Source organism: Perissodus microlepis, chromosome 20 (genome assembly GCF_051167445.1).
Source record: "Perissodus microlepis isolate ML-2025 ecotype Zambia chromosome 20, ASM5116744v1, whole genome shotgun sequence".
In the NCBI taxonomy this organism is placed as follows: Eukaryota; Metazoa; Chordata; class Actinopteri; order Cichliformes; family Cichlidae; genus Perissodus; species Perissodus microlepis.
This window is the reverse complement of record NC_140480.1, coordinates 7,883,415-7,907,556: the sequence shown is the minus strand read 5'-3', so window position 1 is coordinate 7,907,556 and position 24,142 is coordinate 7,883,415. Positions and strand designations below refer to the sequence as shown.

Genomic DNA, 24,142 nt, shown 5'->3' with positions numbered 1-24,142 from the left:
TATCTTTTTATTAGAAAGTGAAAACAAAAAACAAAAAAAAATGTCAATGTTCAAGAGGAAATGTAAGTATTATTTGACAGGGATACAGTTATGTATTCTTTCTTGTACATGTTCTGCTTTATTGTCATTTATAAAATATAAAATTAAAGTAATGAAAACAAGAACAAGGCAGAACTGAAGTAAAAAAAAACTTACTTGAAACTCGTAATATTCATCATCGTTATCAGGATATCAGGATATCTTACACTTATAAAAATATAAGTGATTAAACAAGGAAACACAAACAAGTTTTAGAAAGAAATGAGTGAAATCAGCGACTGTCCCTTATCTTGACATACAGAGCTGCCTGTATCATAGCAGATCTACAACTGCCATGGGTTAGTGCATTTTAAGGACCTCTGGATGTTGTGCAAATGTAACTTTATGATATTAACAAAAGCTTAGTTTTCTTTTTACATTGTTCTTTTTTCTTTATTATCATTTATAAACAAGTCACATCTAAAAGAGAAAAACAGCAAAGTAATTTTTCATATTAAGGAACTGAAATGTTAATTGAACGAAATACGAAGAACATCTGTGGTGATCAGTTTATCAAACCTGTTTCAACCACAGTGATTTAATCAATGTCACATAAGGTCACAGAGCCCACTTTAAACCAGAACGCTGGGAAGAGCGGCTCTGTGAATTTTGCATGGAAGGTGTGTATGAGGCTCAGCTTTTCTGATGAAACACTGTAATAACTCAGAATTCCACCTTCCCAATCCAAGAGCACTGCTATTTTTTTACTGGAAGGTAATTCCAGCTGTGTTGATGTCTTCCCATGCAAGGCAGTGCATTTAGTCCTAGAGCAGGACAGAGCCCAGGACATCTCATTGCATCCTAGGCCACCACTACTATCCCAATTTCTACCCACTCTTTCGTATGCTGCAGCAATGCAGACCGTCCCCCTCCATTCCACTTCCCAGTAGCAGAGACCTTTCAGTCCCTCGACACAAAACACCTGAGACCTCTTGAACCTGTCCTCATTTTCAGGTCGTGCAGGTTTCTCCTCTACCTTCTTTACAGTTTTTACTTTTCTGTCTCCTTCTAGGATAAGCCTTTTGCTCGCCGTAGTTTCGTCAAACTTCAGTTCTACACCATCTGTTCATATGTTCGAATGCTGTTCATAGATTTCAGTTCAGCATTTAACACTATAATCCCCCAACAGCTCACTCAAAAACTGGTCCAGCTGGGGCTCAACATCTCACTGTGCAACTGGCTGTTGGATTTCCTCACCGGAAGACCTCAAGCAGTACGGGTCGGCAGTAATACATCCAGCACCATCATTTTAAACACGGGGGCCCCGCAGGGATGTGTGCTGAGCCCCCTCCTCTTCACTCTGCTGACCCATGACTGCACTCCATCATATAGCTCCAACCTCTTCATCAAGTTTGCGGACGACACAACGGTGGTGGGTCTCATTAGCAACAGGGATGAGACCGACTACAGAAATGAGGTGAGACGCCTGGCCACGTGGTGTGTTGATAACAATCTCTCTCTGAATGTGGAGAAGACGAAGGAGATTGTCGTGGACTTCAGGAGAATGCACACCCAACATGCTCCTCTGACCATCGACGGAGCGTCTGTGGAGAGAGTGAGCAGCACCAAGTTCTTGGGTGTGCATATCACAGAGGATCTCTCCTGGACGCACAACACCACAGCACTGGCCAAGAAATCACAGCAGCGTCTCTTCTTTCTCCGCAAACTAAGAAGAGCAGGAGCACCAGCCCCCATCATGTACACTTTCTACAGAGGCACCATCGAGAGCATCCTGTCGAGCTGCATCACTGTGTGGTTTGGAGCCTGCAATGCGTCCTGTCATAGAACCCTCCAACGCATAGTGAGGGCTGCAGAGAGGATCATTGGTGTCTCTCTCCCTTCCCTCCAGGACATTTACAGCACCCGTCTCACTAAAAAAGCCCTTTGCATAGCGGCTGATCCCACGCACCCAATGCAAAGCTTCTTCAAGCTGCTGCCGTCAGGGAGGAGACTGCGGAGTCTCCAGGCCAGGACCAGCAGACTGAAGGACAGCTTCATCCATCAGGCTGTCAGGAAGCTTAACTCCCTTCCGATTCTGCCTCCTCTCCCCTCTTCTCCTTCATGGTCTCACTGAACTCTGTCACACACACTCACACACACACACACACTCTCTGACTTCACTCACTGGCCTGCACCAGTTACCAGTCACTTTGTGGAGCGTTGGACTGCCAGTACCTCATAAGACTTTGTTGTCATACCATCTCTTACCGTATATTACTAATCTCCATTTGCACTATTTGCTTATTTGCACTACTCTGCCTGGTTTACACTCATGGTCATTTATCCTTACTTGAATATTGTATATTGTATATTGCATAGCTTTCTTGTTATATGTAAAATTGTATTGTATTTATTTAAATTTTTATTTTTAATTATTTTATTTGCATTTTTTAATCTAGGGTTTGAGAGTAACGAAATTTCTATTCTCTGTATGTCCTGTACATGTGGCAGAATTGACAAATAAAGTTGACTTGACTTGACTTGACTTGATCTGAGAAAGACAACGCAAGAATTTGATATCTTTGGCATGACCTAAAAATATAAATACATAAAAAAGATACAAGCAAAGCAACAAATCAAAACAACATTAGCAGGTATAGCAAATTATAATTGGTGATTTTGATTTCAAAAATGAGCAACTGGAGCTTTAATTTGGTTACTACATGACAAAACACTGAAAATCAGAGACCAACTTACACTTCTTCATCCCCGGCTTTAACCGATGCTCTCCACCATGGTCCAAACTGTACAAGATTTTATTTTATATATAGTATTAGGTATAGTAAGGTAAGGTGAGGAAGTAGTGCAGCAATAATTTTCAAACAGAGTGGAAAAAATATGACTTCAAATTTAATTTATGTTATAAAAGAAACATTGACTTTTTACTTCAGGTTCTATTATAATTTTGCTTTAAAGGCTCAGAAAAAGATCCTTCTATATTATTAGAAATAAAAGCCTTTTATTTATATATACTATATAGACAATTATATTTATAACTTACAGCAGTGTCTTCAGCTTCATATTTGGATCTTCCTTTATATCAGTGAGTTGTCTGGTCCCAAGGTCTCCTGGGTGATTATAATTCAAATCCAGATGTTTCAGGAGGGAGGCTGCATTGGATATGAGAGATGAGGCCAAGAAAGAGCAGCCTGTCTCTGTTACCTGACAACCAGACAATCTGCAGAACACACAGAGAGAAATTATTTTGATGGTCTTTCTGACTCTTTGATAAAGGTTTGAAACACTCAAAAAACGATTCAATAAACACATGACACATTAATGTCTTTAATAAGATGATCATATCACCTTCTCTTTAACATCAAGTTTGCTGCAGTGAATATATTTACATAAGACATTTGAATGCTGTGAATGTCTTTCCTGCTTGGGTAAACTTGACAAAATTTTCAGAGAAATTTCATGTCATATTTACATAAAGTATGAGGGTAGGTAGACCATTTAATTGGTTTCTATATTCAGAAACCCCAGACTTGCCCAAGATAATGCAAACAATTGGCTGTTAAAAGTCAGAGGCAGGAAGAGGCAGTTAGGATTAGATGACTGTTAGAAGAAACCTGTTATTTTCTTTCATCCCCCTTTAGTTTGGGGTTAGGATATAATGGTAATGGAAAACAATCATCTATTATGAACAATGTGTTAAGGTACAGCTTTTCTGCAAACTTTGACTAAAGTGTAAAAAATATCTGTCTCGAATAAAATTCATATGTGGCTAAAAACAGTCTAGCGTCTCAGCAACCTAACAGTCTGTTATACTTTGTACCATGTGGAAACTTTTTAATTTTCTAACAAGAAAAGACAACAAAAACCTCTTTGGCAGTGTGATTTATGCACACTTACTTCAGAATCTCCAGTTTGCAGTGTGAACTCTTCAGGCCTTCTGCAAGATTCTGCACACCCACATCAAGCAAATCATTATGGCTAAAGTTCAACTCCAAAAGGTTTGAGAATGCAGAGCTTAGGACTGAGGATGTCAGACCACTGCAGGCTTTTTCAGAGAGCTCACACCAAGTCAGCCTGCGAAAATGAGACATACAGCAAAGTGCTATGAACTGTTACTTTGCATTAGTATGTTCAAGTAACTAAAAGACCAGTGTATACAGTTATATAAATTATTTGTTGGACAGGGACATAATTTTTATAGCTCTGACTCTGTGCACCACCACATTAGATTTTAAATAGAACAATTAAGAAGATTCAAGGAGATCAACAAAAATTTTGCATTTAGAAATTACAGACACTTTTAAATATAGTTTGCCATTTTCAGAAGCTTTGAATTAATATCACAAAAGTACATAATTTTAAATCCAAATAAATAATCCTTTAAATAAAGAATTATTTGTAATATTTGGATGGAAATCATTTGTTAGTCATAGCTTTAGGTCTAGAGCCCATGGACGTCACCAGATGCTGCATTTCCTCCCCTAAGATGCTCTGTCAGGCCTTTACTGCAGCCACCTTCAGTTGCTGTTTGTCTGTGAGCCTTTCTGTATTCAGTTTGATATTTAATGAAAAACCAGGTTTAGATAAGTTGACACTCAAGAATATGCCATTTCTTTGCCTTAAAAAAATATAGCATGTCAGGACTCTGGAACACCGTCTGATCAGTTTTCTGGTGTTTGGCTGCAAACTTCCGAATTCATCCTGTGACTTACATCAGCAATCACATAATAATAATACTAATAATAATAATAATAATAATAATAATAATAATAATAATGAGCTATCCCTGCCCACATCATCAATAAATGCCAGTGACACATTTCCACTGTTATGAAGTAACAAGGGAACATGACTCACCTGACCATGAAACTGCTTGTCAGTCAATTATCCAATTACTTTTAAGTTTCTGAAAATAGGTGACTTTCCAAAAAGTTATCTGTAACTACTGAATAGTGAATGTCAAGTTGTTCTTAAACCCTCTGGATTAAAGCAGAAAGTTTGAAATTTAAACTTGATAAATGACACTGAATTGACTGAATCTCCCACTAAACTCACTGGAGTTCTACATCTCTGTGAAAGCTGTTTAGATAGTTAAACTTTGTGTACACTGAATTGCAAAAGTAATTATTCAAAAGTACTTACAAGGTAGTTTTTGAGACTTTGACCACTGGCAACATTCCCAGAAGAACTTTCTCTGATTTCCGATATTTTTTCAGATCAAACACATCCAGTTTCTCATCTGACGTCAACAGCACAAACATCAGAGCAGACCACTGACCAGCAGAGTAATCTTCAAAATTCTGTTTTCCTGATCGCAGTTGCTCTTTGATGTCTTTCACAAGAGAGTGATCATTAAGCTCATTCAAACAGTAAAAAAGGTTGAGGTTTTTATCTGCATCACTGATGTCTTCGTTGATCTTCTTTTTGATGTACTCAGCTGTCTCTTTGTTGGTCTCCTTGTTATTTTTTTTGTTGTCTATCAGCAGCTCTTTCAGATGATTCTGATTGGTCTCCAGTGAGAGGCCGAGCAGGAAGCGGAGAAACAGATCCCAGTCTCCATGTTTACTATCCAAAGCCTTGTCCACTGCCTTCTTGTAGAAGTCAGATGCAGGCAAATCTGAAACCACTGAAGGGGGTGGGGTAAACAGATTTTCACTTTTGTTACTGAAGACATAAAACACATAGAAAGCTGCCAGGAACTCCTGAATGCTCAAATGGACCAAGCAAAACAGTTTCTGTGGGTACAGTGAAGGACCTTCTCTCTCGATCTGAGTCAATATCCCAGAAAAAACAGCGGCTTTTGTGATGTCAGTACCACACTCTTTCAGGTTTTCTTCAGTGAAGAGAAAGTTTCCTTTAACAAGCTCCTCAAAAGCTAGTTTGCCCAAAGATATAATGGTTTCCTTGTTTCTTTCATTCCAGCATGTATCTATCTCACAGCTTTCACCTGTCTTGTCTTCATTATACTTTCTGTTAGCCTGTCTGCACTCAATCAAAAGAAAGTATGTGTACATGTCAGTCAGAGTCTTGGGCATTTCATCATCTTGGTTTGTGGTCACATATTCCTCCAGGACCTTTGCAGTGATCCAACAGAAAACTGGTATGTGACACATGATATAAAGGCTCCTTGATTTCTTCACATGGGTGAGGATTTTTTCAGCCAGATCCACATTAAACCTCTTCCTGAAGTACTCTTCTTTTTGCTCATCATTGAATCCTCGCACCTCTGTGACCCGGTCAACTTTATCAGCAGGAATACAGTTGGACGCTGCAGGTCGGGAGGTGATCCAGATCTGAGCTTCAGGAAGCAGATTTCCTTGGATGAGGTTGGTCAGCAGAATATTGACGGATGTTGGCTCTCTCACATTGATGCATTTATTACTTTCACTGAAGTCAAGATCAAGATGACATTCATCAAAGCCATCCAGAACAACCAAAATGTTGTACTTGTCATAGTCGGTTATTTCTGAGGTCTTCATAGCTGGAAAGAACTGATGAAGAAGGTTTTCAAAACTGAGTTGTTCCTCTCTTCTCAAATTAAGCTCTCGGAAAGGAAGTGGAAACATGTAATAAATGTTTTGAACCGCGTTACCCTCAGCCCAGTCCAGCATGTACTTCATTGATGCAATAGTTTTTCCTATGCCTGCCACTCCAATTGTCATCACAGTTTTAATATGTTTATTTTCAACAGAGGTGAAGATCTCATTATATTTAATTGCTGTTTCTTGCTTAACTGGTTTAAACTTTGCATTTTGAACCAGTCTGGTCTCTTGCTGCTCATTGACTTCTCCACTCTGCCTCTCTATGATGTAGAGCTCTGTGTAGATCTCATTCAGGACAGCAGAGGTTTTTTGCCTGTCAATGCCCTCAGACACACGAGTAAACTGCTCCTTCAGTTGAGACTTGAGTTTGCGCTGGCTTGTGATATCAGGCTTCTCTGTAAGAAAACATTAGAAACAGAAATTACACAAGTATACACTGTGTACATTTACCTTGCTTTAAGCAATAACAAATTAGTTATTAGTTATATTAGTTATAATATTTACTACATTTGTCTTTTCTGAAAGGTTTTTTTTTTTTTAGTATTTTGACTCTTTTTTTGTCTAGTATATGTACTACAAAGATGCTCAACGATATCTAATTGCATGATAATCTTACCTCGTATTTCTGTCACCCTGTCAACACATTTTTCAACATTCAGCTGTTTAAAAGCTGAAGGTCGGGACGTTATCCACACTAGAGCTGAAGGAAGCAGGTTCCCTTTGATGAGGTTGGTCAACAGCACATCCACTGAGGCTGGCTCACTGATATCAGACAAGGTGGTGTTGTTGTCAAAGTCAAGTGGAAGCTGAAATTTGTCAAGTCCATCCAAGACAAAACAAACTGGGAAGTTTGAAAACTCAGTGATTACAAAGTCTTTGGTTTCTTTGATGCCATGGTTGAGAAGACCCACCAAGCTAATTTTATCTTTCATCTTATTAAGTTCAGAGACTTCGAGTGGAAATATTCCTAGTTCATTTTCTTCACCTTTACCAAAAAAAGCTTTTGTTCTGTCTGCAACCCAAGTGAAAAATGAAAGGTTTTTCTTTTCCGCCCACTGTTTTATAAATTTCTGTACGTGGAAAGATTTTCCAATATCAGCCTCTCCAAGAGTCAGCACAGTTCTGATTTTTTCCCCATTCTTGTCTTTAAAGATATCAGATGTTGCCTCCACTTTTACCACAGTCTGTTTCTTTTTCTGTTCATCGGTGACCTCTGCAGTGCTGTCTTCTCTCATGATGTGTTCTGTGTTTTTCTGATTACGATGATTGTTGTTTTCAATCAGAGTGATTTCTGTACAAAGTCTTTCACGCATATGTGTCACCACCTTCATCCATCGCTTTGACGTCTCTGAAAAAAAAAAAGATAAATGTACCATGAACAACATCAATTATTAAAATTATTTTTAATTGTGTTTAAATGTGGAAAGCAGTGTGTTGTCTTTTAAAGCTTAATTTTGTTCAGTACCTTGACATTTTGTAACTTTCTGGATATAATCAGATGGAATCTTATCAACTCCTGAGGGTCGAGAGATGATCCAGAGATGAGCAGAAGGAAGCAGAGTCCCTTTGATTAGGTTTGTTAGCAGTTCATCCATTGTGGCCTGTGCCTTCATGTCAGTAAGTATCTTGTTGTTTTTGAAATCCAGAGGAAATTTACATTCTTCCAGGCCATCCAGAATAAAAAGTATTTTAAACTTGTCATAGGAGAGATCTCCTTGTTGTTTAATATCATTGAAGTAATCATTCAGCAGTTCTTCCATACTCTGAACTTGGTCTCGTCTTTCATTCAGCTCACTGAACTGGAATGAAACTATAAAGTCTATCTTTTTGTTGGTCTTCTTTTTTGCCCACTTAATCATGAACATCTTTGTTTGAAATGTTTTACCAACACCAGCCATTCCTTTTGTTAGCACCGTTCGCACATTAAACATATCTTTGTAGTCGGGTTGCACTAGTTCTTCTTTTTCTTCCTTTTGTACACGGAGTTCTGTGTCGATCTCTTCCTCACTCTGCTCTTTATACTTTTTGCAAATTGCAGTCTTCAGAATTTCTCCTGCATTTTTCACTAAAGCAAAAAGATAGAGCCAAAAATTCATATGAACAATGTAGTATTCAGCAATTGCAACAATTTAATCAAAAGTAATAATAGTAGTTATATGGCTGTTGTAAATAAATACAATAACATCTCATTCTTCTTTAGTGTGACTCCTTCACTGAGGCGGGAATCTTGTAGTAATATGTTGGATTAAGAAAAAATATGTAGTTTGTACATGTTTCAATTAATCACTGCATCTATTTCCCATTTTCCTAGAAATGTATAAAGAATTAGAAATGGGTGGTAGCTCAAGACTTTTGGATGATATTATACTATAAAGACCCTTGGTTGCATTTCATTTTAAGGTATAGTCTCTGTAACAATTATCTTACCTCGTATTTCTGTCACCCAGTCAACACGTTTTTCAACATTTAGCTGATTAAAAGCTGAAGGTCGGGACGTTATCCACAATAGAGCTGAAGGAAGCAGGTTCCCTTTGATGAGGTTGATCAACAGCACGTCCACTGAGGCTGGTTCACTGATATCAGACAAGGTGGTGTTGTTGTCAAAGTCGAGCGGGAGCTGAAATTGGTCAAGTCCATCCAAGACAAAACAAACTGGGAAGTTTGAAAACTCAGTGATGACAAAGTCTTTGGTTTCCTTCAAGCAATGGTTGAGAAGACCCACTAAGCTAATTTTATTAGCTTTCATCTGATTAAGTTCAGAGACTTTGAGTGGAAATATTCCTAGTTGTTTTTCTTTTCCTTTACCAAAAGTAGATGTTAAAAGCTCAGTAAAACATGAAGGGTTTGTATTTTCTGCCCACTCTTTTATATATTTCTGTACGTGGAAGGATTTTCCAATATCAGCCTCTCCAACAGTCAGCACAGTTCTGATTTTTTTCCCATTCTTGTCTTTAAAGATGTCAGATGTTGTCTTCACTTTCACCACAGTCTGTTTCTTTTTCTGTTCATCAGTGCCCTCTGCAGTGCTGTCTTCTCTCATGATGTGTTCTGTGGTGTTCTGGTTAGGATGATTTTTGTTTTCAGTCAGAGGGTTTTCTTTAGGAAGTCTGACGCGCAGATGTGTCACCAGTTTTGTCCATCTCTTTGAGGTCTCTAAAAAGACAGAACAAAATAAAAGATATGTACCATGAATGATGTTAATCGTTATTAAAAGTATCTTTTTTTAAGTCTGTTTAAGTAAACAAACCAGTGTGCTGTTATTAAAGCTTAATTTTGTTCAGTACCTTGACATTTTGTAACTTTCTGGATATAATCAGATGGAATCTTATCAACTCCTGAGGGTCGAGAGATGATCCAGAGATGAGCAGAAGGAAGCAGAGTCCCTTTGATTAGGTTTGTTAGCAGTTCATCCATTGTGGCCTGTGCCTTCATGTCAGTCAGTATCTTGTTGTTTTTGAAATTCAGAGGAAATGTACATTCTTCCAGGCCATCCAGAATAAAAAGTATTTTAAACTTGTCGTAGGAGAGATCTCCTTGTTTAATATTGTTGAAGTAATCATTCAGCAGTTCTTCCATACTCTGAACTTGGTCTCTTTCATTCAGCTCACTGAACTGGAATGAAACTATAAAGTCTATGTTTCTGTTGGTCTTCTCTTTTGCCCAGTTAAGCATGAACATCCTTGATTGAAATGTTTTACCAACACCAGCCATTCCTGTTGTTAGCACTGTTCGCACGTTAAACATATCTTTGTAGTCGGGTGGCACTTTTTTTTCTTCCTTTTGTACACAGAGTTCTGTGTCGATTTCTTCCTTAATCTGTTCTTTATACTTTTCATTTAATGACTTCTTCAAAATTTGCTTCATTTTTACAGCATCTTTCTCTAAAGCAAAAAGATAGAGCAAAAAAAATCATATAAACAACATAGTATTCACCAATTACAGCAATTTACTAATAGTAGCAATATGACTGCTGTAAAAAAAAAAAAAAAAACAATACAACTGCATGTCATTCTTTGATGTAACACCTTCTCGGAAGAAAGAAACTTGTAGCCCGAGATGCCTTCTTGTTCCAGTAGCCCACTTCTCGTCACATCTCGCTTAGCATAGGGGGTGTGGCCTTAGGACCCTTAGTGGATACAGATCCCCCTAGCGGGAATTGAACTTGCGATTCTCTGCTCCAAAGGCATGTAGTTTAACCACTACGCTATCCAGCTACTGGAGAAGTGTAGTCGGATGGTAACAAAGAGAGGGAAGGTAGTCAGAACGGAGGGGATCGAACTACCAGAAGGCAACATTGCATAGAAGACAGTTACAAGTACCTGGGGATCCCGCAGGCAAATGGGAACCATGAAGAGGCCGCTAGGAAAGTTGCAACCACCAAGTACCTGCAGAGGGTCAGGCAAGTCCTGAGGAGTCAGCTGAACGGTAAGAACAAGATCCGGGCCATCAACACCTACGCCCTGCCTGTGATCAGGTACCCTGCTGGGGTAATAGGCTGGCCAAAGGAGGAGATAGAAGCCACTGACATAAAGACAAGAAAGCTCCTTACCATGCATGGAGGGTTTCACCCCAAGTCCAGTACCCTGAGGCTGTACGCTAAGCGGAAGGAAGGGGGCCGGGGACTGGTGAGTGTCAGCACCACAGTCCAGGATGAGACAACAAACATCCACGAATACATCACGAAGATGGCCCCAACTGACAGCGTGCTCAGTGAATACCTCAGGCAGCAGAAACCCAAGAAAGAGGAGGAAGACGAGGAACCATCATGGAAGGACAGGCCCCTGCACGGTATGTACCACCGGCAGATAGTGATGGTGGCTGATATCTAGAAATCCTACCAGTGGCTGGACAAAGCTGGACTGAAAGACAGGCAAGACCCCAGGTGCAGGCTGTGTAAAGATGCCCCAGAGACAATCCAGCATATAACAGCAGGGTGCAAGATGCTAGCAGGCAAGGCATACATGGAACGCCATAACCAAGTGGCCGGCATAGTGTACAGGAACATCTGTGCCGAGTATAACCTGGAAGTTCCGAGGTCAAAATGGGAGATGCCCCCAAGGGTGGTGGAGAATGACCGAGCTAAGATCCTGTGGGACTTCCAGATACAGACGGACAAAATGGTGGTGGCTAACCAACCGGACATAGTGGTGGTAGACAAACATGAGAAGACAGCCGTAGTGATCGATGTAGCGGTTCCAAATGACAGCAACATCAGGAAGAAGGAACACGAGAAGCTCGAGAAATACCAAGGGCTCAGAGAAGAGCTCGAGAAGATATGGAGGGTGAAGGTGACGGTGGTCCCAGTGGTAATCGGAGCACTAGGTGCAGTGACTCTCAAGCTAGGCGAGTGGCTCCAGCAGATCCCGGGAACAACATCGGAGATCTCTGTCCAGAAGAGCGCAGTCCTAGGAACAGCTAGGATACTGCGCAGGACCCTCAAGCTCCCAGGCCTCTGGTAGAGGACCCCAGCTTGAAGGATAAACCGCCTACAGGGGCGAGCGGGGAATTTATATATACATATACATATACATATACATTTACATATACATATATACATATGTATATATACACACTGAGTAAAGCAGCCAGACATTTTTCTCAAGTAAGAGTATCAATACTTCATAATAATATTACTCAAAGTACAGTGTAGTAAAACGTACTTTTTTTTTTAAAGTAAAAAGTACAGTGTAGTAAAACTACTCCTTTTTTTCCCCTTTTTTTAACTCCTAAAAGTATTCTTTTCCAAAAAGTTACTCAAGTGAATGTAAAGGGGTAAATGTAATTAGTTACTACCCACCTCTTTTGGTAGCACTGCTGTGGTCACATCATGTGGTTGAGCATCAAGAGAGAAGACATTTTTAATTAATATTTTATTTGTCAGCACAGCAGGATAAATAAACTGTGATATCATTATCTTCATTCTAGTTAAGTGTATCACTGACGCTTCACTTTGGCATTTTCTCATATTATCTCCATTTCCTTTTATTCTTTTACAATTACATCAGTAGCCCCACCCATATTGTCTCCTGTGTTTACTCAACATTTAGGTTCACAGATTTATTAATATCAAACTTATGCTAAACTTAAATGCTAAACATTTGTAAATATCTCATCTTTTAGTTACCTCTGAAGTTTTATGTAGATTACTGTCCAGTATCCTCTATTCTAAAGTAAGGGAACACTTTGTTTGAACCCTCACTGATTTTGTAAGTTTGCCTAAAAGTAAAGAAATGATCAGTCTATAAATTCAATAGTATGTTAATTTGAACATTAAATTTTTCTTAGGGAATAGGACAACTGCACCACATCAAACAGATGGGGCCCATAACGTCAAATCTTGGGTGAGAACCTCCTTCCCTAAACACTTCCAAAAAGCTAAAACCATAAATATTGTACTTTTATAACCTGACATTGAACTGTCAGAAAACACTATTCCAAGGGTGTAATTGTCATTTTTTAATATATTTTCTAACATCAGTGGGATTTTAAATTGGGTGTTATCGGTGATAGAACAGAAACTGTAAAATTATTTCAAAAAAATCTTACCTTGGTGCTGTATTCTTGGAGCCTGGAGGGTTACCGCTGTTACTTTCTGTGCTTTTTGTGGCAGAAGAGTCTGGTTTTTGTTTGCTTTAACACAGATCACAAAATACTTCCATCAGACAAAACAATATGGTGCAATGTGTGAGATTCTTTTGTTCAGAACATGAAACATATATCTATTCAAGTTAGCATGCTAACCAGGTGCCCATGTTTCCGTAATGTCACTCTGTGTTTCAAGAGGCAAAAGTGAATCACTATGGCATTCAAGCCAGCCTTCAGTTTGTACCACTAGCGGACACAGCTACATAATAGAAATGATCAAACCAGCATGACAATCTGTTGAATAAAATACAAACACACTTTAAAATGATCAATACTTACAACAAATTTTACAAATATTAGAACATCGTTGTTCATTAAGGAGGACTTTGAATGTAACATTTTGGTAAATATCTTAACTGGGTGAGTCTATGAATTTAGCACAATTTCAAGTTAAATTACTAACTTTTAGTGTCAGTGTATTAAGATAAGTATTGTTAAGGAATAAATATATAATCTTAATGCTGATTAGATTGTTTTATGAGCGGCCCAGACTTCAGTGTAAAACTAGGTCGCAGGCTGACAGGAAACTGCATACTTTTGCAGAGCATAGGACCAGAAAGTGAAACTAAGTAGGGTGTTTAATCAAAACTTAAAGTGTGGTGTGACATAGAGAGCAAGTACATAAATAACCTGGCTTCCTGTTACTGCTTGAGACTAGCTGATTTGAGCAGGCGTTTCTGTGTGTGCTTAGTGTCACAGTCTGGCAAAGGCAGACTGTATGTATTGTGAAGAGCGGACCCAAAATGCAGACACGAAGGAACTTGGACCAAAACTTGTGTATCAACAAAAAGCAAGCCGTTTAATATGGCTGATGAAAAGGTAAAAAAAACAAAAAGGCAGATGCACACAAGAAAGAACCTAACTAGAACTAAACTGGGAAAACTAAATGTTAAACACAAAAAGGTAAAGAACAAAACCTTGAACATTGCAAAAAACCTAAACATGGAAAATCCTGGAAACATGACGTGGAACAACAGACGACCTGACAAGGAATGAACAGAAACACACAGACTAAATACACACAAGGGTGATTAGGGGAAGTGGAAACACATGGGGAAACAGCTGGCACTGGTCTGACATAATGAGACAAAGGAAGCAATTCTGACTACACTGACATAGGACACAGACCTTCAAAATAAAACAGGAAACATGAGACAGACAAGACAATATAACCTTGACAACATAAGACACGCAGCATGAAACACATAAAGGGCAAAAGGAGACTAAAACACAGGGGTAGAAGACACAAGGGGAATCTAAATAAACAAATGAGCTTAGATAACCTAATGAACTAAAAAATAAACAATAAACATCAAAATAAACTAAAACTCAAAACGCTGGGTCAACAGACCCAGGAACGTGACACTTAGTCTCCATATCCCGGGATATGTAAAATTAAAGATCATTTTTTGAGTTTGACCACTTTGAGCCCTGTGTCTTTCTTGGCCGTTCAAGAATACAAAGAACTGGGATTTAATAATTAAAGTAGAAAACAATTTCTCAAAAAAATTGTTGAACTATGAAATTCAAGTATTAACACACATCCTCCAATTTGCTTTCTACCCTATAATGCCATAAAAATAACTTTTGATATAAGCACCAAAGAAATTATTACCCAAATCTCTTGAAGAATAAACTACAAATAAAGGTAAATGTCACTATACTACCTTACCTATTATCTACCTATAGTTACATTTTTTTAAATTTTCAGATTGAGCCTGACAAGCTCAATGCTTGAACTCTGTTATAAATGACATGATGATGATGATGAATAAATGACAGTGCATAATTGTTTAAGAAAAGAAATTGTGCTGAAGAAAGTGCTGAAAATATTACAATTAAATAGATAATACAGAGTTGAAAACTAAGTACAATCTTTACTGCTTTCATGACAAGCAAGAGAGTAAATAACAGCCAGGTGCTGCTACACAAATACACCTGATTATCCTATCATCAGGAAGTGTGACCACCTCTATAAAAGCAAAGATTTTTGCAGTTTGCTGGTCTGGAGCATTCAGGTGTTTGTTAATACAATGCCAAGATGGAAAGTTATCAGCCATGATCTGCAGTGGTCAGAAAAACTGCAATAAACTCAGACTCTATAGGCCTCAATTAGCATTTTAAATCTTAAAGTTCACGAAAGTACATTTTGAGTGAATGAGTATGGTTTGTTATGAAGGGCTGAAAGAGAAAAACTCTTCTTTGCAAACAGAACACCGAGACTTCTAGGACCATGTCCTATGAACTGACAAATGTAGATGGGTAACACCACATTTGAAGAAAACAAAACAACACATCAACCTGAACACATCATACCAACTGTCAAGCACAGTGTTAGAGAAAAAAATACTTGTAACCATCTCAAAGACATAACAGTATGTACTGTTACTTTCAATACCATTGCTGTTTATGTAGACTTTTTCTCCAATTGAGCTTTCTGAATTAACTTTAATAATTACCTTCTCCAAACCATCAACATGCCTTTCAGAAGCAATCCCTACCAGATTGCTCAAAGAATTACAACCATTAATTAATGCTTCAATCTTAAATATGATTAACATATTAATCTGCTACATACCATAGGCCTTCAAGCTGGCAGTAGTTAAAATGTTACTTAAAATTGTAGGCCAATCTCCAACCGTTTATCTCAAAAGTTCTTGAAAAAAATGCTAACTGATCACCTGCAGATGAATCGTTTATTTAAAGAGTTTCAGAGCCCATCACAGTACAGAAACAGTTTTTATGTAGTTCAATTTGGTGAACTATAAGGAGGAGGAGCTTACAGGACAGTGTCTTCTGTCTTAAATGTTCCAAGTAACATAAAACTCCTCCAGGTCCTGTTGATTGTAAAAACCCATTTGTGCTATATTTTCTTTCCTAACTCAGTGAGAATCGAAGTGATATTGATAATGGAATTCCAATCCACATATATATTAGATATTTATAGAAAATAAAGGAAGTCGAACTAATCTAAACCACATTGCAACACACACAGACACACAAAAACACACACACCTTGGGTCACAGATTATCACCTCTATTACCCACAGTGCCAGCACCAACCTAATAACAAGCAGTTTCTTACTGGATAGAGGGACATTATTCCTTTTTCACCTCCGCATTATCAGTCAAGGCTAATACTAAGATGGTCCTAAGTCTAATCACTAAGTCGGGCGGCACCTCAACATCTTTACTATAACACTAAAAGCAGCTTATTAAAGAAGGGTTCTCCTGTGGCGCATGAAACCTGGTCATCTGGTCTAAGTCTGTCCTCCTTTTGTCTCACCTACTACAGGAGAGGTATGTTCTGGAGTGTTGCCTTCTTAGAACAAGCTCCCCAAATGAGCATATCTCCCAGTTAGTTGGCTGATGTCTGGGAAATAACAGGTTAGCGCGGAAAACTCAGTGTCCCTGTTTTGTCATATGCGTCAGCAGGAGTCTCTCAGGCAGTCAGATTAGCAGCAGACATCAATCAATGAGACATCAATTCACTGAGCCACACTACCAGGATATACAGCAATGACATCGGGATGTCATTCGGACTAGAGAAGTGTAATCGGATGATAACAAAGAGAGGGAAGGTAGTCAGAACTGAGGGGATCGAACTACCAGAAGGCAACATTGCAGAAATAGAGGACAGTTACAAGTACCTGGGGATCCCGCAGGTGAATGGGAACCATGAAGAGGCCACTAGGAAAGCTGCAACCACCAAGTACCTGCAGAGGGTCAGGCAAGTCCTGAGGAGTCAGCTGAACGGTAAGAACAAGATCCGGGCCATCAACACCTACGCCCTGCCCGTAACCAGGTACCCAGCTGGTATAGTAAGTTGGCCAAAGGACGAGATAGAAGTCACTGACATAAAGACAAGAAAGCTCCTTCCCATGCATGGAGGGTTTCACCCCAAGTCCAGCATCCTGAGGCTGTACGCTAAGCGGAAGGAAGGAGGCCGGGGACTGGTGAGTGTCAGCACCACAGTCCAGGATGAGACAACAAACATCCACGAATACATCACGAAAATGGCCCCAACTGACAGCGTGGTCAGTGAAATCCTACCAGTGGCTGGACAAAGCTGGACTGAAAGACAGCACAGAGGCACTAATTATGGCAGCACAAGAACAAGCTCTGAGTACAAGATCCATAGAGGCTGGGGTCTATCACACCAGGCGAGACCCCAGGTGCAGGCTGTGTAAAGATGCCCCTGAGACAATCCAGCACATAACAGCAGGGTGTAAGATGCTAGCAGGCAGGGCATACATGGAATGCCATAACCAAGTGGCCGGCATAGTATACAGAAATATCTGTGATGAGTATAACCTGGAAGTCCCGAGGTCAAAATGGGAGACGCCCTCAAGGGTGGTGGAGAATGACCGAGCTAAGATCCTGTGGGACTTCCAGATACAGACGGACAAAATGGTGGTGGCTAACCAACCGGACATAGTGGTGGTAGACAAACATGAGAAGACAGCCGTAGTGATCGATGTAGCGGTTCCGAATGACAGCAACATCAGGAAGAAGGAACACGAGAAGCTGGAGAAATACCAAGGGCTCAGAGAAGAGCTCAAGAGGATGTGGAGGGTGAAGGTAACGGTGGACCCAGTGGTAATCGGAGCACTAGGTGCAGATCCCAGGAACAACATCGGAGATCTCTGTCCAGAAAAGCGCAGTCCTGGGAACAGCTAAGATACTGCGTGGTACCCTCAAGCTCCCAGGCCTCTGGTAAAGGACCCGAGCTTGAAGGATTGACCGCCCGCAGGGGTGAGTGGTCAATCAAATATGATAAAATAATTATTATAGTAACTAAAACTACAGCTGATCTGCACAAAAATATATATTTTTAAATGAGTAGCTTATAAATGTAACAATTATACACTTACTTATAACCAAAACATTTTTATCAGACAATGCAATTTCCTTATTACATTTATTACCATGATACACTTGCTTTGTGTTGATAATAATATTACTTGACTTGCTGGTGAAAAAATGTCATTAAATCTATTTCCAAAATATCTTATATCAGCACTTCAGTGCTGAAGTTTATTGATTGATTGATTGATATACCTTTATTAGTCCCACAAGGGGAAATTTCATAAGGCTGCCGACCTATTGCACGCAATGGCGGCACCATCTTACCCTCCGACCATACATACATTACACAAAACATCACATGGGGAAGACAGGTCAGAGAGGTATAACAATGGAAAATGCACCACATGAGGAAAGATAAGGAGAAAAAAATAACTCCTCCCAGACTGAGCTCCAACAGGGAGATCAGTTTGAGAACAGAAAAAAAACACCTCTGCAGATAGCACATGAAAAAAACTCTTAATACACCAAAGAAACACATGACAAGCAACAGGGGTGGGTAAAGGGTGAGAGACAGCCGAATTAGACAGTACCCGGGCCTGCTTGCGCTGGTCTCCATGATCCCCGTCAGCATCGGAAGGGAATAAGCGTCGAAGGCGTTTGGAAAGGGAGGGGGAATGAGTGTGTGGACATCAGTGTATATGTATGTGTGTGCGTGTCCAGAGTTCAGCTGAGACAGTGTCCTTCGCCCTGCTAGGCTAAGTAAACAGTCTTCCAGCCAACCCAGGTGGCCTTGCATGGAATGGGAAGGAACAGACTAAACACAGTCGTTATCAGGGTGTTGTTGTTCAGCTCCAGCCTTGAGACCGCAGCTGGCGCCAAAGGGGTATCCGCATGAAGTGATGGTGGTTTTTACTTTAGTGCGAACAGCTCATATGAATTTCAAAGCAGTTCTACAGTCCAACACTGGTCTCTCGATCTCCCGTTGGAGAGCCGCGAGTTTCACCATACTTGCGTTCTGTGATTTTGTCATTTCATGTGCTCAAGGAGCCGATTTCTGAGAACTCCCGGCAGTGTGCCTCCCCGAGATGTCATCCAATTTGCACCCAGAGATGTTATTCCGAGCTAGCCCTTCCGAGATGTATCCAGTCTGCAGTCAGAGATCTTATTCTGAGTATTCACAGCAGCCGTAGCCTCTCCAAGATCTTATCTGTGCTGCACTCAATGAGCCCATTTTGAGAAACTCACGCCTCTCCCATCGTTCCAATCCCAACAGGCAGCCTTGTGGGGGTTTGAACAGCCGGTTCCGCTTTCTTAATTCTTCGATAAGTCAGGGCCAAGCCAGCTCCGATCTGCCAGAACCCTGTTACCATGGTTCCGAATAGGTAGATATCTTCAGCACTCAGGCTCACCCAAGCCCAAACTTCTCGTTGAGAAAGGGGGTGTCAATTGCATTTAGGGACCAGTTGATCCAATCCATAATTCCTCTTTTAGGTTTTAGAGAACAGACTGTGAGAGAGTGTTCCAGGGAAAAGTAATACAAAAAACACGAGACTAGACAAGGACATAAGAGGCTAAGCAGGGAAGCTAAGGGAGAGGAGGTGGAGGAGAGGAGAAAAGTGCGACCGCCTTCGTCAAGAGCAAGAGCAGGAAATAGGAGGTTCCCCTTTGGACATGTCACGTTTCATGGAAACCTAACTCTTTGCAGGAGGCTCTGGTCTTTGCAGCTCAAGTGAACTTCAATACAGATCAACCAATAATTTCATTAGACACAGCTTAAAAGTGAAATATGTAAGATTTTTTGTTTTAATTCTTCCAAACGACATTTTTTCTAGTAATGTGAGATTAGGGTAGTTGTACCTTACACTTATTTGCTGGTTTAATAAATGTGTTAAGCACATTACTGCATGAATGTAATGTCTTTGATATGCTGCTTAGAGAGGGTAGTTACTCTCAAAGTGGACCTAATGAGAATCGATAAAGGAATCAACAAGTTCTCGAATTGATAAGTGATATCCATAATAGAATCGGAATTGTTAAATTCAATTCTACAAAGGCTCAATTTCCATGGGAAAAACTAAGATGGCAATGATTTAATTGTTAAGCCACACACACACACAGACACACACACACACACTAATAAGCTTTCAAACATCGATCCTATTCTCTATGTTCTTCTTCAGGAACTAATCCTGCAGACACAGTGCAGCTTTGAGAATGCTATATCACTGATCACTGTTGTCATAGAAACAGGTAAGCAACACATTTGTCATTTATCCACATTGTTTTCCTATTCAGCTACACTTATTTTATGCTGGCAGCCTGCTTCGATGCCTATTCCATGAGCTACAATCCAAAATATGTAAAGATATATCAATTAACAGCAATGTGCTGATAATAATATTACATGATTTACTAATGAAAAAATGTCATTAAAATTACTTCCAAAATATCTTACCTCGGCACTTCATCACTGAAGTTTAGTGGCTCCCCTTTGGACATGTCACTTTTCATGGAAACATAACTCTCTGCAGGAGACACTGGTCTTCGGCCCTCACGTGGTCTTTAACACAGTTTAGAAAATGTCTTCATTGGATAACGCTTAAAAGTGCAATGTGTGAGATTTTCTGTTTAACTGATTCAAAAAGTAATTTCAATTCTCAACAGAATCTGACGACCAGCAGTAACAATTTTAATGTTATGTCACAGAATTATATTTACTGTGCTTTGCTGAACACAATACTGAACTCACCATACTAACCAGCTACCGCTGTCCCATTAAGATCACTGTTCAGTTCAAAACCTGACTTATAACTGATGTAGTGTCCACTCTACCTTCAACATATTACATGTCCAGATACCCTTATTGCAGAAAAACAATCAACACTGAATGACAATCTTCTGGATAACTGATACAATTTGATGTAATAGCTGCTTATGAACATGATTCACGTTCTCCCCTTTCTTTCACTACACAGTAAATTGGGTAACTCCTGCTGACTACACAGAGAGACTGCTGTATCTGTGCTTCCACAGACTCACAGCTTACCTACAAAGATCCACACACAACATTTAAACTACACTTGCTTTGTGCTGATAATAATATTACATGATGTACTGGTGAAAAAAAGTCATTAAAATTATTTCCCAAATATCTTACCTCAGCACTTCATCACTGAAGTTTAGCGGCTCCCCTTTGGACATGTCACTTTTCATGGAAACATAACTCTCTGCAGGAGACACTGGTCTTCGGCCTTTATGTGATCTTTAACACAATTTAGAAAATGTCTTCATTAGACAGTGTTTAAAAGTGCAATGTGTGAGATTTTCTGTTTAAGTGATTCGACGATTTAACTGATTCATTACAACCAGCTGCAACAATTTTAATGTTAGGTCACAGAATTATATTTACTGTTTTTTGCTGAACATAATACTGGTTAGCATGCTCAGCATGCTCAGCATGCTAACCAGTTGCCCCAGCCCCATTAATATGACTATTCATTTCAAGACCTGAATGATAACTGATGTAGTGTTCACTCTACCCTCAACATCTTCCATGTCCAGATACTCCTATAGCAGAAAAATAATTAACACTGAATGACAGTCCTCATGACAACTGACACAATTTGATGTTATGATCAGGCCTCAGCATTAGTGATGGGATTTCTGGCTCTTTTTAGAGAACCGGCTCTTTCGGCTCAGCTCACTAAAAGGAGCCAGCTCTTCAGATTGTTTTGTTGCTTTAATTAATTTATTATTAACAACAATATAAAATTATGCACAAAAAGAATTACTAATTTAAAAAAAAGTGGTTTTATTTATATATGTTTATATATAAATATATGCAGTGGCCACTAGAGACAAAGCACGTACAAATTCCAAAACACGTACAAACTCCAAAACACATTTCTAGCGTTAACTGAACTTCCAAAACAGAGCTACCTAGATCACTTAAATTACACAATTGAAAGCATATGTGTATTGATTGTGTATTTATACACAAGTGTGGTGAACACAAACGTGCTACCACATTTTGGTAAATTTTATTATTTTTAAGAAAAATATACGCCAGCAATTAAGACAATTATTATTTTACATTCATTACGTGTAGTCCATAACAATTGAGGAGAGTAAAAGTGAGAAATAATAAGCAGAACTGTTGACACTGTAGTCGTTCGCCCGCGGTTGCCTAGAGCGGACCAATTTCCTGTCCTCTCAGATGCAATTCGGGAAAAGATACAAGTGCTCCTGTGATTCTTTCTCTGAGACTCTACCTTTATTTTTGCAGGTCAGTATCGTCTTAAAAATACAGTGTATGACGGTTTTGTGCCTCGTTCTACTTCTGTGTTTACTGAGAGTTATGCTGGCACCGCCGATGTAACCTTAAGTGGGGTTTAGTTGAAAGTTACTGAAGCGCGGCACCGCAGCGGTGGTAAAGCCGACCCCAAGTATCGCGAGAGTTACCGCGAGAGTTTGCCAGCCCGCGGGTTGTATTTAAACTTGGTAAACTCCATTTAACAATCAAATATGTGTGTGTGGTGCTCCAATTTAACTGTAAAGGCCCTGACATCAGATTATTCGAGTTTAAAATATCTCATATACACTTTATGGTTCAAGTGATGTGGAAATGTTAAGAATAAGCTAAGAATGCATGTACATTTATGTTGTTACATTGCAAAGGAATACATTCAGGTGTGTTTTGTCTAATCTAGTAAGATTCATGCACTTACATCAGATTTGTGGATAAGCTATTTTGAGTTTGCCCTATATGTGAGAAAGAGCAATAAGACGTTTAAGGCATTGTATGGTATCTGCACTGCTGATGTAAATGAGTGAAGGAATAGTGTAATTAACAGTGTAAACTGGAGAAATGTAATAACCATAGATACATATATTTGCCAAATGCCTTTTATTTACCTTTTACAGTTATTGAGCATATCTGACAAGTGAAAGCACTGGATGTAAATTATATTTGTTGATCTGAAATAAGAGATGCAATTCGGGAAAAGATACGAGTGCTCCTGTGATTTTTTCTCTGAGACTCTACCTTTATTTTTACAGATTTGTATTCTTTTTGTTATTGTGGTCTTCACATCTGGGACCCGTAACAAACTGTGGGGGCTCGTCCGGGATCTCTCCTCTAAAGTCGTCGAGGGCAGATCCAGTGATACCAGAACCACAACACAATTGTGACAAGGCCGCTACTCCAGCCAAGCCAGCGAGTAGGTGTCCAGGTAGTGAGGCGAAAAGGGGACCTTTGCCTCAACGTGGAACCGTACTGCAGTGAGGGGAGTGTAACGCATCCTAGTCACTATCGAGCTGAAGGATAATCAGAAATACATCCAACATGTCAACCGAGAGAAAGGAACTCGCCTGGAATATCAGGAGACGCTTGTTTTCACTCCAAGGTCAAGACCTCTTCGAACTCACTAAGGGCCTCGCATCAGAAAACAAAGACACTACACAGCTCAGTCAGGATGATAAAGAAGGTGGTATGGACTATATCACCTCCTACATACAGTCAAATACACTATTGCAACTCGAAGATGAGGGCATGAGTCATTTGTTGACGCTGAATGATTTGATTAATCTAGTCATCCAGGGAAGTAATCCTGCCGTGCAAAGAGCTGGTGAGAATGAAGTACATGCCATGGCCAGTCCACAACCATCCAATACCACGCTAGACCCACAACCGCCGGAAGATCCACCAGATATATCACCAAACCCCTATGCAAACACAGAAACACAACAGTTAGAGGAGTTGAGTAAAGCGTATGAGACACTGGGTGAGAGGCTAAGACTTTGTGGAACTGTAAGGGCCCAGTCACCTGCTGTAGCAAGCCAGCAGGGCAATTTGCAACCACAACCAATCATACAGATTAGCCCTAAGCAGCCAGTCACTGTAAGAGACCTTTCGTACTTACCACGCAGAGAATTCAAAGTGTTTGGGGGACAGATTGGAGACAACAGTTCCGAAATCAGCTACAACAGTCTCACCAAGCAGATTAATGAAGGAGTTAAAGAAGGATTTGTGGAGGCTGAAGTTGTTCGAGGTGTGTTGAGAATTGTGAAGCCTGGCACCTTCCGGGACATGTTAATGCTCAAAGATGACC

At 39.8% G+C, this 24,142-nt stretch overlaps 1 protein-coding gene across 1 annotated transcript; it reads right to left on the bottom strand.

Annotated features, from left to right (window-relative positions):
• Positions 1-215: 215 nt before the first annotated feature.
• LOC146364057 (uncharacterized) lies at positions 216-23,332 on the bottom strand. Its single transcript, XM_084916689.1, has 15 exons — positions 23,235-23,332; positions 21,190-21,294; positions 20,488-20,592; positions 13,125-13,208; positions 12,376-12,392; positions 9,863-10,459; positions 9,460-9,731; positions 9,006-9,195; positions 8,044-8,643; positions 7,195-7,926; positions 5,179-6,973; positions 3,934-4,110; positions 3,080-3,256; positions 2,776-2,822; positions 216-1,140 (listed from the first exon to the last, which is right to left on the bottom strand). Exons 1-15 carry the CDS (start codon positions 23,330-23,332, stop codon positions 617-619), a joined length of 5,520 nt encoding a protein of 1,839 aa, XP_084772815.1. The 3' UTR covers positions 216-616.
• Positions 23,333-24,142: the final 810 nt, after the last annotated feature.

Coding starts and splice junctions, on each gene's coding strand:
- LOC146364057 (XM_084916689.1), bottom strand. CDS start 23,332: ATGCGTTACACTCCCCTCACTGCAGTACGGTTCCACGTTGAGGCAAAG. Junction 21,295..23,234: donor TACTCGCTGGCTTGGCTGGA/GTAGCGGCCTTG, acceptor ATTGTGTTAAAG/ATCACATAAAGGCCGAAGAC. Junction 8,644..9,005: donor CTGGGTGACAGAAATACGAG/GTAAGATAATTG, acceptor TTTTTGCTTTAG/TGAAAAATGCAGGAGAAATT.